The sequence below is a fragment of the Chiloscyllium punctatum genome, chromosome 7, assembly GCF_047496795.1.
Source record: "Chiloscyllium punctatum isolate Juve2018m chromosome 7, sChiPun1.3, whole genome shotgun sequence".
Classification (NCBI taxonomy): domain Eukaryota; kingdom Metazoa; phylum Chordata; class Chondrichthyes; order Orectolobiformes; family Hemiscylliidae; genus Chiloscyllium; species Chiloscyllium punctatum.
Genome location: NC_092745.1, coordinates 28,470,281 through 28,486,930, shown reverse-complemented (window position 1 = coordinate 28,486,930; position 16,650 = coordinate 28,470,281). Strand labels below are relative to the sequence as shown.

Here is a 16,650-nt window from a genome sequence, read left to right as displayed (position 1 = left end):
GGTCCCCTGATCCCCGGTGCTTCCCAGGGTCCTCCTGTCCCTCATGTGTTCCTTTACTTTGTGTGTCCTACCCAAGTGTATCACCTCACATTTATCCGGATTGAATTCCATTTCCCACTGATCAGCCCATTTGACCAGTCCATCTCTATCCTCCTGTAATCTCAAACTATCCTCCTCACTTTTTAACCACCCCACCAATTTTTTGTATTGGCTGTGAACTTACTGATCGACCCTCCTACACAGGCGACACGGTGGCTCAGTGGTTAGCACTGCTGCCTCACAGCACCAGGGTTCCAGGTTCGATTCTAGCCTCGGGCAACTGTCTGTGTGGAGTTTGCACATTCTCCTCCGGGTGCTCCAGCTTCCTCCCACAGTCCAAAGATGTGCAGGTCAGGGTGAATTGGCCATGCTAAATTGCCTGTAGTGTTAGGTGCATTCGTCAGAGGGAAATGGGTCTGGGGGTGGGTTACTCTTTGGAGGGTCGGTGTGGACTTGTTGGGCTGAAGGGCCTGTTTCCACACTATAAGGAATCTAATCTAATCTTTTTCAAGTAGTTTATATAAACCATAAACAGCAAAGACCTCAACACTGACCCCTGTGGGACCCCATTGGGCGCAGACTTCCAGTCAGAAAAACTACCCTCAACCATCACCCTCTGCTTCCTCACACTCAGCAAAATGTGCATCCAATTTGTCAAATTTTCTTGCATCCCATATGCTGGTAAGGGGACCTTCTCAAAAGCCTAGTTGAAGTCCCAGTAGACAACATCAAAAACACTGCTGTCATCAACTCACCTGGTCACCGCTTTGAAAACTTCAATCAAATTGTTCAGGTATGACCTTCCCTTCACAAAACAATGTTAACTGTTGTTGATTAATCCCTGCCCTTCTCCAAATGCATTAATTCTGTCCCTATGAATCGCGTCCAATAGTTTCCCTACTACTGAAGTTAGACTAACTGGCCTGTAGTTTCCTGGTTTATCCCTTGCTCCCTTCTTGAATAATGATACCCATTGGCTACCCTCCAGCCCACCAACACCTGTCCTGTGGCCAGACAGGAATTGAAATTTTTATCTTCATCCCTACCGTTTCATCCCTTGCCTCATTCAACAACCCGGGATACATTTCACCCAGCGCTGGAAATTTATCTATCCTTAAGCTTGGCGGACCTCTCGGAACGTACCCTCTGTCTGTGTTCATCACTTTAATTGTTTCACAGACTTTCTCCCTATTTCTGCGCCCATGTTATCTCTCTCACTCATGAACACTGACGTAAAGTACAGGGGAACTTCGATTATCTGAAGGACACAGGCGAGGAGTATTTTGTTGGATTAATCGAATTCCGGATGATCAAATGCCAGATAAAATTGGGTTGGGATATCTGGTCAGCATGGAACGAGTTGGACCGAAGGGTCTGTTTCCGTGCTGTGCATCTCTATGACTCTATAACATAGTTTAGCCGAGCATCAAGACCTTGCGATCTTGCCAGATTATCCAATATTCAGATAACCGAATGCCGGATAATTGAGGTTCCTCTGTATTCATATAGAACTCTACCTACATCATTTGGCTCCATGGGCAAATTACCCTGTGGTCCTGAATGGGCCCCCACGCTTTCCTTTTTCCATTAATTTATCTGTGATTGGGATTTTCCTTTATTTTAATCTACCAGCATCCTTTATATACCCTTTTAGCTCTCCAAATCTGCCTTTTAAATTCTCTCTTGCACAGTCTATGCTCCTCTAGGGTGCTGCTGCATTGAGCCCTCAGCGTTTGTCATAAGCCTCTCTTCTTCTCTCTATCCAATGCTATGCATCCCTCAATATCCAGGGTCCACAGGATTTGATGTTTAGATGACTTACAGTGTGGAAACAGACCCTTCGGCCCAACAAGTCCACACCGCCCTTCCAAAGAGCAACCCACCCAGACCCATTCCCCTACATTTACCCCTTCACCTAACACTATGGGCAATTTAGCATGGCCAATTCACTTAACCTGCACATTTTTGGACTGTGGGTCGAAACCGGAGCACCCGGAGGAAACCCACGCAGACACGGGGAGAATGTGCAAACTCCACACAGACAGTCGCCAGAGGCGGGAATTGAACCCGGGTCTCTGGCGCTGAGAGGCAGCAGTGCTAACCACTGTGCCACCCATGATAGTCCAATCATAGAACATAGAACAATACAGCACAGAACAGGCCCTTCGGCCCACGATGTTGTGCCGAACTTCTATCCTAGATTAAGCACCCATCCATGTACCTATCCAAATGCCGCTTAAAGGTCGCCAATGAATCTGACTCTACCACTCCCACGGGCAGCGCATTCCATGCCCCCACCACTCTCTGGGTAAAGAACCCAATCCTTTCTCTTTCTTTGAACATGTTAGCCCTGTACTCTCTCTGTTTCTGTCTTCCCTCTATTCTGAGACAGATTTATCCCGAGAGTATGTGCTCCCAGTCCACTCTGGCCAAATCATATCTGATCTTATTAAAATCAACCTTAACGACCCCCCCCCCCCCCAATCGCCATCATCAGCCTTGTATTTTTTCATAGCAAACCCGAATCTCATGAAAGCTGTGATCACTGTCTGCAGAATGCTCCCCCACTGGTACTTCAATCGCTCTCTCAGCTTTGTTTAGTGAAGTTAAGTTCAGGATCACCCCCACTTTTCTAGAGCTGCCTACTTCAGAGAAGGAAAGCTGTCACCCTTACCTGGATCCGACCTATGTCTGACCCCAAGAGGAATGAGATTGACTCATAACTATCCTCCGAAATGGCCAAGCAAGGCTCTCCATTCAAAGACAGTCTGGGATGGGTTTTTAAAAAGAGGGATTCCAGCCAGCACTTTGCTTCCGTTTTTCCTTGTGATTTGGGGTGAGGGGTTCAACGGATCGAACGTTTGAGGAATTTTCCCATTGTGCCACTCCGAGTTTTTGTGCATCTCCTGTTGGAGGGAGCTGATGCGCCCAGTCGATAACCCATGGCGGTGTGCAGTTCCCCCAGGTCTCTGTGCTGTTTTGAATTAACAGGGAGCTTGCGCGTTGTGAGGAAACTGTTTCATCCGTGATGCCTGTCCCCTGCCCATTCCCCATACTCAGGAGAAAGAGGCTGTATTGACTTAATAAGGTTCATGCTTTATTGAACAGATGTATTTGCAGCTCAAATGTTGAATTGCAATGTAACACAGATTGGGGAGAAAAAAAATCACGTGCACTAACATTGTAGCCGTAGACAACTGGACAAATTTAACAGATGAGCAGGGAGTCAAGGATGGGATATTGAGAGAGTGAGTATAGAATGGGGGCAGCACTGTGGCTCAGTGGTTAGCACTGCTGCCTCACAGCACCAGGGACCCAGGTTCGATTCCACCCTCTGGCGGCTGTTTGATTGTGTGTGCAGGTTTCCTCCAGTTTCCTCCCTGTGCAGGTCAGGTGAATTGGCCACGCTAAACTGCCCATCATATTCACAGATTGTGTAGGTTGGCTGTAATAGTCAGAAGTAAATGTAGAGCAATAGGGTCAGGGAATGGGTCTGGGTGGGTTACTCTTCAGACGGTCGGTGTGGACTTGTTGGGCCAAGTGGCCTGTTTCCACACTGTCGGGATTCTAAGAATTCAAATCATACTAAAGTTGTAATCATTATTCCTACACAACAGCATGAAAGGTTTAGTAACTCTTGGAGAAAAGGCAGTGGCTAAACTGTATGGAAGTTTGGATTTCACATCCAGTTGTGGAATTAAATGGTGACTCATCGAAACGTAGAAAATGGGGGCAGGAGTAGGCCAGTCAATCCTTTGAACCTGCTTCGCCATTCAAGATGATCATGGCTGACCATCCAACTCAGTCCTCTGTTTTCTCTTTCTCCCCATATCCCTTGATTCCTTTCGCCCTAAGAAGTATATCTAAGTCCTTCTTGAAACATTCAGCATTTTGGCCTCAGCATTTTTCTGTGGCAGTGAATTCCACAGGCTTACCACTTCCTGGGTGAAGACATTTCTCCTCATTCAGTCCAAAATGGCCGACCCCGCATCCTTAGACTGCGACCTCTGGTTCTGAACTCCTTGGTCTGACAGAACATCCTTCCTGCATTTACCCTGTCGCGTCCTGTTAATAAGAATCTGAAAATGAAAACTGGTCTCAGTAATCCTGACCATGACAACGAGCATCGATTGTTGTTCAAATGCCATCCGGTTTTCTGCAGAGGAAGGAAATCTGCTGTCCTTACTTGGTCTGGCCTACATACGACTCCAGACCCACAACAATGTGGTTGGCTCTTAAGTCCTTCCACATCCAACAGAAATTTGCGTGTACCTCCACCAATGTCATCTACTGCATCCACTGCATCTAATGTGGTCTCTGCTACGTCAGAGAAACAGGACGTCAACGTACGGGTCATTTCAGAGAACATCTCTGGGACACCCGCACCAACCAACCCCACCGCCCTGTGACTGAACACTTCAACTCTCCCGTGCCACCTCTCCCCCTCCCTACTACTATCACTCCACCAAAGACATGCAGGTCCTGAGCGTCCTTCACTGCCAAATCATTACCGCCCAGTGCCTAGAGGAAGAGCGCCTCATATTACGCCTTGGGACCCTCCAACAACATGGGATAAATGTGGACCCCCCCCACATTATCCCAGTCCCACGCCTCCAACTCGGCACTGCCCTCTGACCTGTCCATCACACTCTCCTCTGACCTTTCACCTTCTCCCTCACCTTCGTCAACCTATCGCTTTCTCAGCTATCTCTCTCCCCCCCCCCCCCCCCCCCCTCTCAGCTCCACCTCCCTCTCCCTCCCCTTTATCTCTCAGCTCCCCGGCCCACAAGCCTCATTCCTGATGAAGGGCTTATGCCCGAAACGTCGTTCCTCGGATGCTGCCTGACCTGCTGTGATTTTTCCAGCACCACTCTCTCGACTCTTAACTACCCTCTGGAATGGTTGAGGAAGGCACCTCAGTAATCAGGTTAGAATTTTATTTCTATGAGATACCTCAAGTCATTCTTTGAAGCTCTAGTGAATATAGTCCTAACCGATCCAGGTTTCCCCCCCCACCGCCCCCCCATACATCAACCCTGCCATCCCAGAAATCACTGCACTCACTCCATACCCAGAACATCCTTCCTCAGATAAGGAGACCAAACTGCACATATTCTTCCAGCTGCAGTCTCCCTGAGGCCCTGGGCAATTACAGCAAGATATCCCTGCTCCTGTATTCGAATCCTTAAATCCACTTGATTTAAACTTGGCCCCACTTACTAAGAGACGGTGGTCTATTTAACATTATTTGAGAAGATTCTGAGAGATAATATATACATGCATTTGGAAAGACAGGGTTTGATTAGGAATAGGCGACAAAAGGACTGCAGATACTGTTCATCAGAGACAAGATTAGAGTGGTGCTGGAAAAGCACAGCAGGTCAGGCAGCATCCGAGGAGCAGGAACATCGACGTTTTGGGCTGGAGCCCTTCATCAGGAAGGAGGATTAGGAGTAGTCAGCATGGCTTTGTGAGTGGGAGATAATGCTTCACAAATTTGTTTATTTAACGGTTGGACAATGGTTGCCGAGTTTCTGCTTGTGTATAATGGGACCTGACACATTCACACTAAAGCTGTGCAGTGTGCTGCCGAGATCAGAAGTAGACTACAGGGTGGCTCCGTAACCCAGGAGAGGGTTCACGGCTTCTTGCTCTGTGGAGTCCCTGGTGAGAGATGACGACCTTCCTCTACAGTCGGGCAGGACATCAGAAGCAGCAAATTCAGAAATCGATGACCCAGGAAGCGAGAGCCCGGAGCATTGTCCCCGGAACTGGCTCCAACAACGCAAGGGAATTAACGACTCGACTCTACCGACATAGGTAGAAATAGGGATGAGATCCTGTGGAGTGATTATACAGAGAAGGTAAAAAGTTAAAAAAACAGCACCTCAGTGGTGGTAATCTTTGGATTACTTCGCGTGCCAGTGAGGGTAAGTATAGGAGGAGATGGCTGATGAATGCGTGGGCTGAAGAGTTGGTGCAGGGGGCAGCAGTACAGACTTTTAAGTCATTGGTATCTTTCCTGGGGCAGAGGTGATCTGTTCAAAAGGGACAGCTTGCACCTGAACTGGAGGGCAACCAATATCTTGGCGGCCAAATTTGCTTGTGCAAAAGGGAGGGTTTAAACGAGATTGGCAGGGGGATGAGATCCTCAAAAGCAAGGAGGCACAGAGGAGATACAGTAACCTGAAATAGTAAGTTGAAGAAAGACATGGAGAAAGACATGAACACTTTGGAACTTTGGAAAGTTAGTGGTGGTACCTTGGGGACAGTCCATATCACAGTCGAAGAGGTGTTGGACGCGTTAGAATGTATGAAGATGGATAAATCTCCTGGTCCTGACCAGACATATCCAAGAACCCTGCAAGAGGCTCGAGAAGAAATTGTGGGAGCTCTGGCTGATAGTTTTGCATCATTGTTAGCCACGGGTGAGGTCCTGAAAGACTGGAGGGTGGCAAAGGTTGTGCCTTATTCAAGAAGGGCTGCAAAGAAAACCTGGGAACTATAGAGCAGTCAGCTTAACCTCTGTGGTGGGTACATTCCTTGAGAAGACTCTGAGAGATAGGATATACATGCGTTTGGAAAGACAGAGTTTGATTAGGACTAGTCAGCATGGCTTTGTGCATGGGAGATCATGACTCACAAATTTGTTAGAGTTATTTGATAAAGTGACCAGGAAGGTTGACGAAGGTTAGATCGTGTGGAATCAGAGGGAGCTGGCAAATTGGATACACAGTTGACTTGATGGTAGGAAGCAGAGGGTAATAGTGGAAGGATGCTTGTCAGAGTGGAGGCCTGTGACTAGTGGAGTGCCTCAAGGGTCGATGCTAGGCCTTTTACTGTTTGTAATCAAGATCAATGATTTGGATGAGAATGTACAAGACATGATTCGTCAGTTTCCGGATGACACTAAAATAGGCGGTATCATGGACAGTGAGGAAGGTTATCAGAAATTGCAGCAGGACTTTGGTGAGCTGGGGAAGGGGGCTGAGAAATGGCAAATGGAGTTTAATATAGATAAGAGTGAGGTCTTGCGTTTACTTGCACATCCACTAATATCATTTATTGTATCCGTTGCTCCCGATGCGGTCTCCTCTACATTGGGGAGACTGGGCGCCTCCTAGCAGAGCGCTTTAGGGAACATCTCCGAGACACCCGCACCAATCAACCAAACCCCCCCGTGGCCCAACATTTCAACTCCCCCTCCCACTCTGCCGAGGACATGGAGGTCCTGGGCCTCCTTCACCGCCACTCCCTCACCACCAGACGCCTGGAGGAAAAACGCCTCATCTTCCGCCTCGGAACACTTCAACCCCAGGGCATCAATGTGGACTTCACCAGTTTCCTCATTTCCCCTCCCCCCACCTCACCCCAGCTCCAAACTTCCAGCTTAGCACCATCCTCATGACCTGTCCTACCTGCCTACCTTCCTTTCAACCTGCCCACTCCACCCTCCCCTCTGACCTATCACCTCCATCCCCACCCCCATCCACCCATTGTAATCTTTGCTACCTTGCCCCACTCCCCTCCCTGACCTATCACCTCCATCCCCTCCCCCACTCACCTATTGTACTCTATGCTACTTTCTCCCCATCTCCACCCTTCAGGCACCCTGCCTCTATTCCTGATGAAGGGCTTTTGCCCGAAACGTCGACTCTCCTGCTCCTCAGATGCTGCCTGGCCTGCTGTGCTTTTCCAGCACCACTCTACACCAGAATCTGGTTTCCAGCATCTGCAGTCATTGTTTTTACCTTTTGGAAAGTCAAATCCATGTAGGAGTTTCACGGTGAATGGAGTGTTGTGGAACAGAGGGAACTTGGAGTTCAGGTTCACGATTCTCTGAGAGTGGAGTCACAGGTAGACAGGGCAGTGAAGAAGGCTTTTGGCACACTGGCCTTCATCAGTCAGGGCACTGAGTGTCGAAGTTGGGAAGTTAGGTTGTAGTTATACAGGACATTGGTGAGGCCAATGAGTATAGTGTTCAGTGTTGGTCACCTTGCTATCAGAAAGAGTGCAGAAGAAATTTACAAGGATGTTGCCTGGACTCAATGGTCTGAGTTATTGGGAGAGGTTGGACAAGCTCTTGAGCACAGGAGACTGAGGGGGGATCTTATCAAAGTGTATAAGATGATGAGAGGCATGGATAGGCTGAATTCACTCAGTCTTTTTCCCAGGTTTCGAGGGCTAGAAGACAGGGAGAAAACCAGCCATCCAACTTCACCAACACCACCTAGCTATTGACATGATCCCGTCTCCCTCATCTCCAAACACTCAGACCAAGAGGGCCATCAATTCGACTATGACAAAGTTACCACTTTAGGAGAGGCCAACCAGAGGCATGTTTTGGAAGCCTGGTTTTCAACCAAAAAGGCCGTCACCAAACACATAGGGACGGACCCAGTGCACAAACGGCTGCAGAGAAGGCCCAGGAGTGAGACTTACCCCAACAGACCGGACACACATTTTATCTCTCCACCCCCGAGGCTTCCGGCCTCATTCCTGATGAAGAGCTCCCACCCGAAACGTCGATTCTCCTGCTCCTCAGATGCTGCCTGACCTGCTGTCCATTTCCAGCACCACTCTAACCTTGAGTCTAATCTCCACCCTCTGCAGCCCTCGCTTAGCCACATAAAAGCCAAGCGGGACAGAGCAGCAGTGCTTCGTGGGCATCACACTGATGATGTCACCCGGCATGGCAACAAAATGTCTGCCCGGTAACCCAGCAGCTCGACAAGCTCAGCAACTATCCCGCCCACCACCTGAGCTACAGGTCTTCATGAAAACTTCAAAGGCACCAGTTCAAGGTTAGAGGGGAAAGGACGAAAGGGAAGCTGAGTGTGCAAAGAATATTGCCCACGAGCTGCCAGCAGAAGTGGTTGAGACGGGTACATTAACGCCATTTAAAAGGTATTTGGACAAATACATGGATGGGAAAGGTTTAGGAAGACACAGGCCAAGTGCAGGGAAATGGGGTTAGCGTGGAGGGACATTTTGTTCAGCACAGACCAGAATGGCCTGGCTCTGTGCTATACGACTTTCTGATTCTATGACTGTAGTGATCAAGGCAAGATCACACGAACATAATGTGGAATAGTTGCACCGCAACCTCAAAACACTGCATTGCCTTAAACATGATTCACCAGCACAGCTCTCATCTCAGACACACCTCGGCTTCCCCTTCACTGTTAGGTCAGATATGGTGATTGCACGATATTCAGTACCATTCGCACGTCATAGTTTCCACAATGCAACAAGGTCTGGAAGATTTTAAGATTTGCACATGTTAAGTGGCTGGTAATATTCGTGCCAGTCAATAAACATCGCCAACAAGAGAGCGTGTAGCTGTTGTCCCTTGACACTCAATGGCGTCACCATCAGTGAATCTCCTCTCAATCATATCCTAGCCAGAAGCTCAACTGAAAATACTCTGGCTATAAGAGGTAATCAGAGACTGGGAATTCTGCAGTGACTAACCTAACTCCTGACCCTAAAGCCACAGTCAGGAATGTGATGAAATAGTCCCCACTTTCCTGGAAGTGTGCAGATCCCACAACACTCAAGAAGCTAGACACTATCCGGCACAAAGCAAACCGCTAGGTTAACACCACATCCACAAGCATCCACTCCTTCCAACACTGACATTGAGGAGAAGAATGTACACCTTCCGAAACCTTTCAACAATGCCTCCCAAACCCACGACCACTTCCATCTGGAAGGACAAGGGCAGCAGATACTTGGGAACACCAAATTCTGCAGGTTTCCCTCCAATCCACACACCATCCTGACTCGGAAATGTATCGCTATTCCTTCACTGCCGTGGGGTCAAAAACCTGGAAGGTCAAAAACCACACACCTCCCCCCCCACCCCAAACGGCATTGTGGGTATACAGACAGCACATTTAGATTAGATTACTTACAGCGTGGAAACAGGCCCTTCGGCCCAACAAGTCCACACCAACCCACCAAAGCGCAACCCACCCATTCCCCTACATTTACCCCCCTACCTAACACTATGGGCAATTTAGCACGGCCAATTCACCTGACCTGCACATTTTTGGACTGTGGGAGGAAACCGGAGCACCCGGAGGAAACCCACGCAGACACAGGGAGAATATACAAACTCCACACAGTCAGTCGCCTGAGGCGGGAATTGAACCCGGGTCTCTGGCGCTGTGAGGCAACAGTGCTAACCACTGTGTCACCGTGCCGCCCATGGAGTGCTTCAGTTCAAGAAGGCAGCCCCCCCCTTCCCCCCAACGTTGTAAAAAAAGAAATTGCTGGAGGAATTCGTCAGGCAGCATCTGTGGTGAGAGAAGCAGAGTTAAAATTTGAGTCCAGTGTGACTCCTCTTTCGATCTCAAACTGGAATCAAAATGCTGACGCTGTTTCTCTCTAACAATTGGTGATGATAATGACTTCAAGTTATTTGGCTATAAACACGCATGACTTTCTTGTTGGAAAGAAGCCAAAAAATGAGATGAGATGCCTGATTACTAGCAGGAAGACACTTATCCCACTTTGAACCAGGAAAAGTATTCAAACACATCACTCCAAGGAAAGATGCTGAATCATCCAGATGAAATCACAGGACATTGGAATGAGCAATGACTAAGTCCTGTGTAGAAATAGGTGGCATATCTGTGCTTTATATTATCAGCACCATCACATATTCTTAATGAATAGACACACATCTATAACATCCATCTGCAATGATAGCAGAGTAAAGCAAGTCATCATAATATACAAGGTCTATATCCAGTACATTGCCCACAGTGTCATCTGAATGTTTAGAGACAGTATTCATCCTTATTGTAACAGAGATCCCAATCTCTCAAAAGGGGAGGAAAAACAGAGGGGGACATTGTTTTAGGTATTCCAGTTGACACAGACTTGTACCTTTGAGAAATCAGAACATTTGATGTTGCATTGGGGGTATTCAGTCACTCACTCACTCTGTGTCTCAGAGTTGACATCGTGCACTCAGTCAGACGATGTATGTAATGCACATCCACATCATTGACTCCGAACCCAGGCTGTTTGTGTTAGCCATTTAGAGTCATAGAGATGTACAGCACAGAAACAGACCCTTCGGTCCAACCCGTCCATGCCGACCAGATATCCCAACCCAATCTAGTCCCACCTGCCAGCACCCGGCCCATATCCCTCCAAACCCTTCCTATTCATATACCCATCCAGATGCCTCTTAAATGTTGCAATTGTACCAGCCTCCACCACATCCTCTGGCAGCTCATTCCATACATGTACCATCCTCTGTGTGAAAATGTTGCCCCTTAGCTCTCTTTTATATCTTTCCCCTCCCACCCTAAACCTATGCCCTCTCGTTCTGGACTCCACCGCCCCAGGGAAAAAAACTTTTGTCTATTTATCCTATCCATGCCCCTCATGATTTTGTAAACCTCTATAAGGTCACCCCTCAGCCTCCGACGCTCCAGGGAAAACAGGCCCAGCCTCTCCCTACAGCTCAGATCCTCCAACCCTGGCAACATCCTTGTAAATCCTTTCTGAATCCTTTCAAGTTTCATAACATCTTTCCCTACAGTGTGGAAACAGGCCACTTGGCCCAACAAGGGATAGGTGAGGTTGGCAGTCAGGCCGAGCTCAATGTGTTCCCGAATGCCAGCCTGGCGCGGTATTGTAGCAGGATCCGAGGTGAGGGTGACTGTGCCAACCTGCAGGGAGTCTCTTCCTCAGTGGTAACTCTTCCTTCTTCTCTCTCTCTCTTTCTCCGTCTCTCTCTCTGACCCGGCAGACTGCGCAAGGCATGTCACTTCATTGTCAACCTGCGGTACTTTGAGATGTGCATCCTGCTGGTGATCGCAGCCAGCAGCGTAGCTCTGGCTGCAGAGGACCCCATTCACAAAGAATCCGAAAGGAATCAGGTAAGGGTGGTGTATCTGCCACGGCTGGGGGGGGGCAAGGGCTGCCAGGCAATGGGTACTGTCTATACAGGGGCACCACCTCTGGAATTATCCTGGAATTCTTCCAGATATTGAAAACAAATCTCCAGAGCACTGCAGGTCACTTCTACAGAATCTCATATTACAACAAACTTTGCTGGATTGTGCAAACACAGTGAGAATATGGGCCAATGAGCTGAGAAGTGGCAGATGGAGTTTAATTCAGATAATTGCGAGGTGCTGCATTTTGGGAAAGCAAATCTTAGCAGGACTTATACACTTAAGGGAGTGTTGCTGAACAAAGAGACCTTGGAGTGCAGGTTCATAGCTCCTTGAAAGTGGAGTCACAGGTAGATAGGATAGTGAAGAAGGCGTTTGGTATGCTTTCCTTTATTGGTCAGAGTATTGAGTACAGGAGTTGGGAGGTCATGTTGCAGCTGTACAGGACATTGGTTAGGTTAGATTAGGTTAGATTACTTACAGTGTGGAAACAGGCCCTTCGGCCCAACAAGTCCACACCGCCCCGCCGAAGCGCAACCCACCCATACCCCTACATCTACATTTACCCCTTACCTAACACTATGGGCAATTTAGCATGGCCAATTCACCTGACCTGCACATCTTTGGACTGTGGGAGGAAACCAGAGCACCCGGAGGAAACCCACGCAGACACGGGGAGAACGTGCAAACTCCACACAGAGAGTCGCCTGAGGTGGGAATTGAACCCGGGTCTCTGGCGCTGTGAGGCAGCAGTGCTAACCACTGTGCCACCGTGCCGCCTCAAACGGCGGAGGCTGAGGGGTGACCTTAAAGAGGTTTATAAAATAATGAGGGGCATGGATAGGGTAAATGGGCAAAGTCTTTTCCCTGGGATCGGGGAGTCCAGAAGTAGAGGACATAGGTTTAGGGTGAGAGGGGAACGATATAAAAGAGACCTAAGGGGCCACCGAAGCATTTTTTTATTGAAATGGAACCATTGTGGTATGAGAGAGAAAGCTTCTATGATTGGTTTTCTTAAATGCCCATTTTGCGAGCTGCCTAATGGAGCATTCTTATCCACCATCAAACAGCACATTTTATGAAATGGTTATGTTCCTTGTTTTCACCCGTAGAAATCAATGCTTTGGTAGAATGTCTGAACTGGTTTTGGACCTTGGAACATTGGAGGAATACCAGATGCAAACAGGAGAGCATGACGGCAGTGAGCAGGGTCTATCTGTACAGCAGAATACAGTTAGTGGAGGATAGGTGTGGGGTGTGTGTGTGTGTGTATGTTTTTCCTCGTCTATAAATGATTCTCTGCCTACAGTCCCCCATGTTGAGAGGTCTGTTTCCATCTGACTGTTGGAGTGGTGTCAGGCAGGCAAGGGACTGACCAAGTCACACTTCTGGTCTCTCTGGGGAACAGCTCAGTAACAGCAGAGTCCAGCTCGAGGCCCGAGTGGCTACAAGTCCTCATGGTCGGGTATACAGAGAGATGGGAAAGGGAGACTGCAAACAGTGAACTAGCCTCAGATTGGAAAAGGAATGTTTGGTTGCTCTATAACATCTTCACTGAGCTTCTCTCTCTCTCTCTCTCATTGCGTCAGGTGCTCAGGTACTTTGACTATGTGTTCACCGGAGTCTTCACATTCGAAATGGTGATAAAGGTAAAACAGTTCATGCCCAAGCTCTGACCTCAACTCCTATTTGTCTGCTGTCTTGGCCACACCATCGATATTATACTAACACGCTGCACAATGCTGCTGTTAACTGGGTGCTCTCCACCATAATGTCTGATTTCATTCCCTCACCTCAATGTCCATGCTCCCGTCCCCTCACCTACATATCCAATCCCTCATTCCCTCACCTCAACATCCAGTCCCTCATTCCCTCACCTCAACATCCAATCCCTCATTCCCTCACCTCAACATCCAGTCCCTCATTCCCTCACCTCAACATCCAATCCCTCACTCCCTCACCTCAATATCCAATCCCTCATTCCCTCACCTCAACATCCAGTCCCTCATTCCCTCACCTCAACATCCAATCCCTCACTCCCTCACCTCAATATCCAGTCCCTCATTCCCTCACCTCAATATCCAATCCCTCATTCCCTCACCTCAACATCCAGTCCCTCATTCCCTCACCTCAACATCCAATCCCTCACTCCCTCACCTCAACATCCAATCCGTCACTCCCTCACCTCAATATCCAATCCCTCACTCCCTCACCTCAATATCCAATCCCTCATTCCCTCACCTCAACATCCAGTCCCTCATTCCCTCACCTCAACATCCAGTCCCTCACTCCCTCACCTCAATATCCAATCCCTCACTCCCTCACCTCAATATCCAATCCCTCATTCCCTCACCTCAACATCCAGTCCCTCATTCCCTCACCTCAACATCCAATCCCTCACTCCCTCACCTCAATATCCAATCCCTCACTCCCTCACCTCAATATCCAATCCCTCATTCCCTCACCTCAACATCCAGTCCCTCATTCCCTCACCTCAACATCCAATCCCTCACTCCCTCACCTCAATATCCAATCCCTCATTCCCTCACCTCAACATCCAGTCCCTCATTCCCTCACCTCAACATCCAATCCCTCACTCCCTCACCTCAATATCCAGTCCCTCATTCCCTCACCTCAATATCCAATCCCTCATTCCCTCACCTCAACATCCAGTCCCTCATTCCCTCACCTCAACATCCAATCCCTCACTCCCTCACCTCAACATCCAATCCGTCACTCCCTCACCTCAATATCCAATCCCTCACTCCCTCACCTCAATATCCAATCCCTCATTCCCTCACCTCAACATCCAGTCCCTCATTCCCTCACCTCAACATCCAATCCCTCACTCCCTCACCTCAATATCCAATCCCTCACTCCCTCACCTCAATATCCAATCCCTCATTCCCTCACCTCAACATCCAGTCCCTCATTCCCTCACCTCAATATCCAATCCCTCACTCCCTCAGCTCAATATCCAATCCCTCACTCCCTCACCTCAACATCCAGTCCCTCACTCCCTCACCTCAATATCCAATCCCTCACTCCCTCACCTCAATATCCAATCCCTCACTCCCTCACCTCAACATCCAATCCCTCACTCCCTCACCTACATATCCAATCCCTCACTCCCTCACCTCAATATCCAATCCTTCACTCCCTCACCTACATATCCAATCCCTCACTCCCTCACCTCAATATCCAATCCCTCATTCCCTCACCTCAACATCCAATCCCTCACTCCCTCACCTCAATATCCAATCCCTCACTCCCTCACCTCAACATCCAATCCCTCACTCCCTCACCTCAATATCCAATCCCTCACTCCCTCACCTACATATCCAATCCCTCACTCCCTCACCTCAACATCCAGTCCCTCACTCCCTCACCTCAATATCCAATCCCTCATTCCCTCACCTCAACATCCAATCCCTCACTCCCTCACCTCAACATCCAATCCCTCACTCCCTCACCTCAATATCCAATCCCTCACTCCCTCACCTCAACATCCAATCCCTCATTCCCTCACCTCAACATCCAATCCCTCACTCCCTCACCTCAACATCCAGTCCCTCATTCCCTCACCTCCATAATCCAGTCCCTCACTCCCTCACCTCAATATCCAATCCCTCGTTCCCTCACCTCAACATCCAGTCCCTCATTCCCTCACCTCCATAATCCAGTCCCTCAGTGTTACATACTGACCTCTTCTGCAAAGACCCGAGCATGTTTGACCTTATGACAGCGGCTATAAAAATGCAGATTGCTGCTTTTCTGAAAGGATAAAATGCTGACAGAGAAAAGCTGCTCATTTCGGTCTGACCTTCCTCCAGATGATCGACATTGGTTTGATATTCCACGAAGGCTCATATTTTCGCGACGTTTGGAACATTTTGGATTTTATTGTGGTCAGCGGGGCCCTGGTTGCATTTGCGTTCACGTAAGTGATTGACAGCTCTCAGATGACAGTCAGCTCTGTGGCTTTGTTGGGGGGTAGGAGGGTGGGGTATCAGTGTGAGGGGTGGGATCAAGGGTAGGGGGTGTGGGGAAGCTTCAGTGTGATGGGGGGGGGGGGCGCAGTTTGATATCGGGGTACGGATCAGGGGATGGTGTTAAAATGAGAGTGTGATCAGATCCAGAGTAAAACATCTGCACTCTCCCCACCTCGGAAACACTCCCAGAGTGACAACAGGATGCGGTTTGGGAGTGAGTCAAACTCCCTCCACACTGTCCCCATCAAATACTGCCAGAACAGGAACAGCATGGGGTTGGATAAAGAGTAAAGCTTCCTCTACACTGTCCCCATCAAGCACTCCCAGGACAGCTATATTGAAATACTTTATTTTTTTAAATGCTTTTAGCTATGAGATGTAGAAATTTTGAGGGTGTGAATAAAGACTCTCTCATGGTGAAGACTCGGGTTGTGGTGAGTTTGTTAGCTTGTAGGAAGTCTATGCACACAGTGAGTCAATGTGTTGCCCATTCACTTGACAGAGTGTGGCAATGGGGCAGCTTGAGTTTGCAGACTATGTGGTGCTCTGCCCAGGCAAAATCTGGTAACCGTCACTAACTGTCGGGAGACCTCAGCAAGGCTACTGCCTGGCTGCTCTTTGTCTCCGTCCATGTGATAGTGTCTCTCTGTTCCTGCTTACCTTGGCTCAGAATTCCAAAATGCCTGACTAATTCTGTGCTC

At 48.6% G+C, this 16,650-nt stretch overlaps 1 protein-coding gene across 1 annotated transcript in view; it reads left to right on the top strand.

Annotated features, from left to right (window-relative positions):
- LOC140479529 (probable voltage-dependent R-type calcium channel subunit alpha-1E) overlaps window positions 1–16,650 on the top strand; it is a 1,102,593-nt gene that overhangs the window by 958,448 nt on the left and 127,495 nt on the right. The window contains exons 24-26 of the mRNA XM_072573344.1: window positions 11,810–11,939; window positions 13,547–13,606; window positions 15,791–15,897. Of these exons, the coding sequence (XP_072429445.1) occupies window positions 11,810–11,939; window positions 13,547–13,606; window positions 15,791–15,897 (297 nt within the window). The remainder of the gene's footprint in view (window positions 1–11,809; window positions 11,940–13,546; window positions 13,607–15,790; window positions 15,898–16,650) is intronic.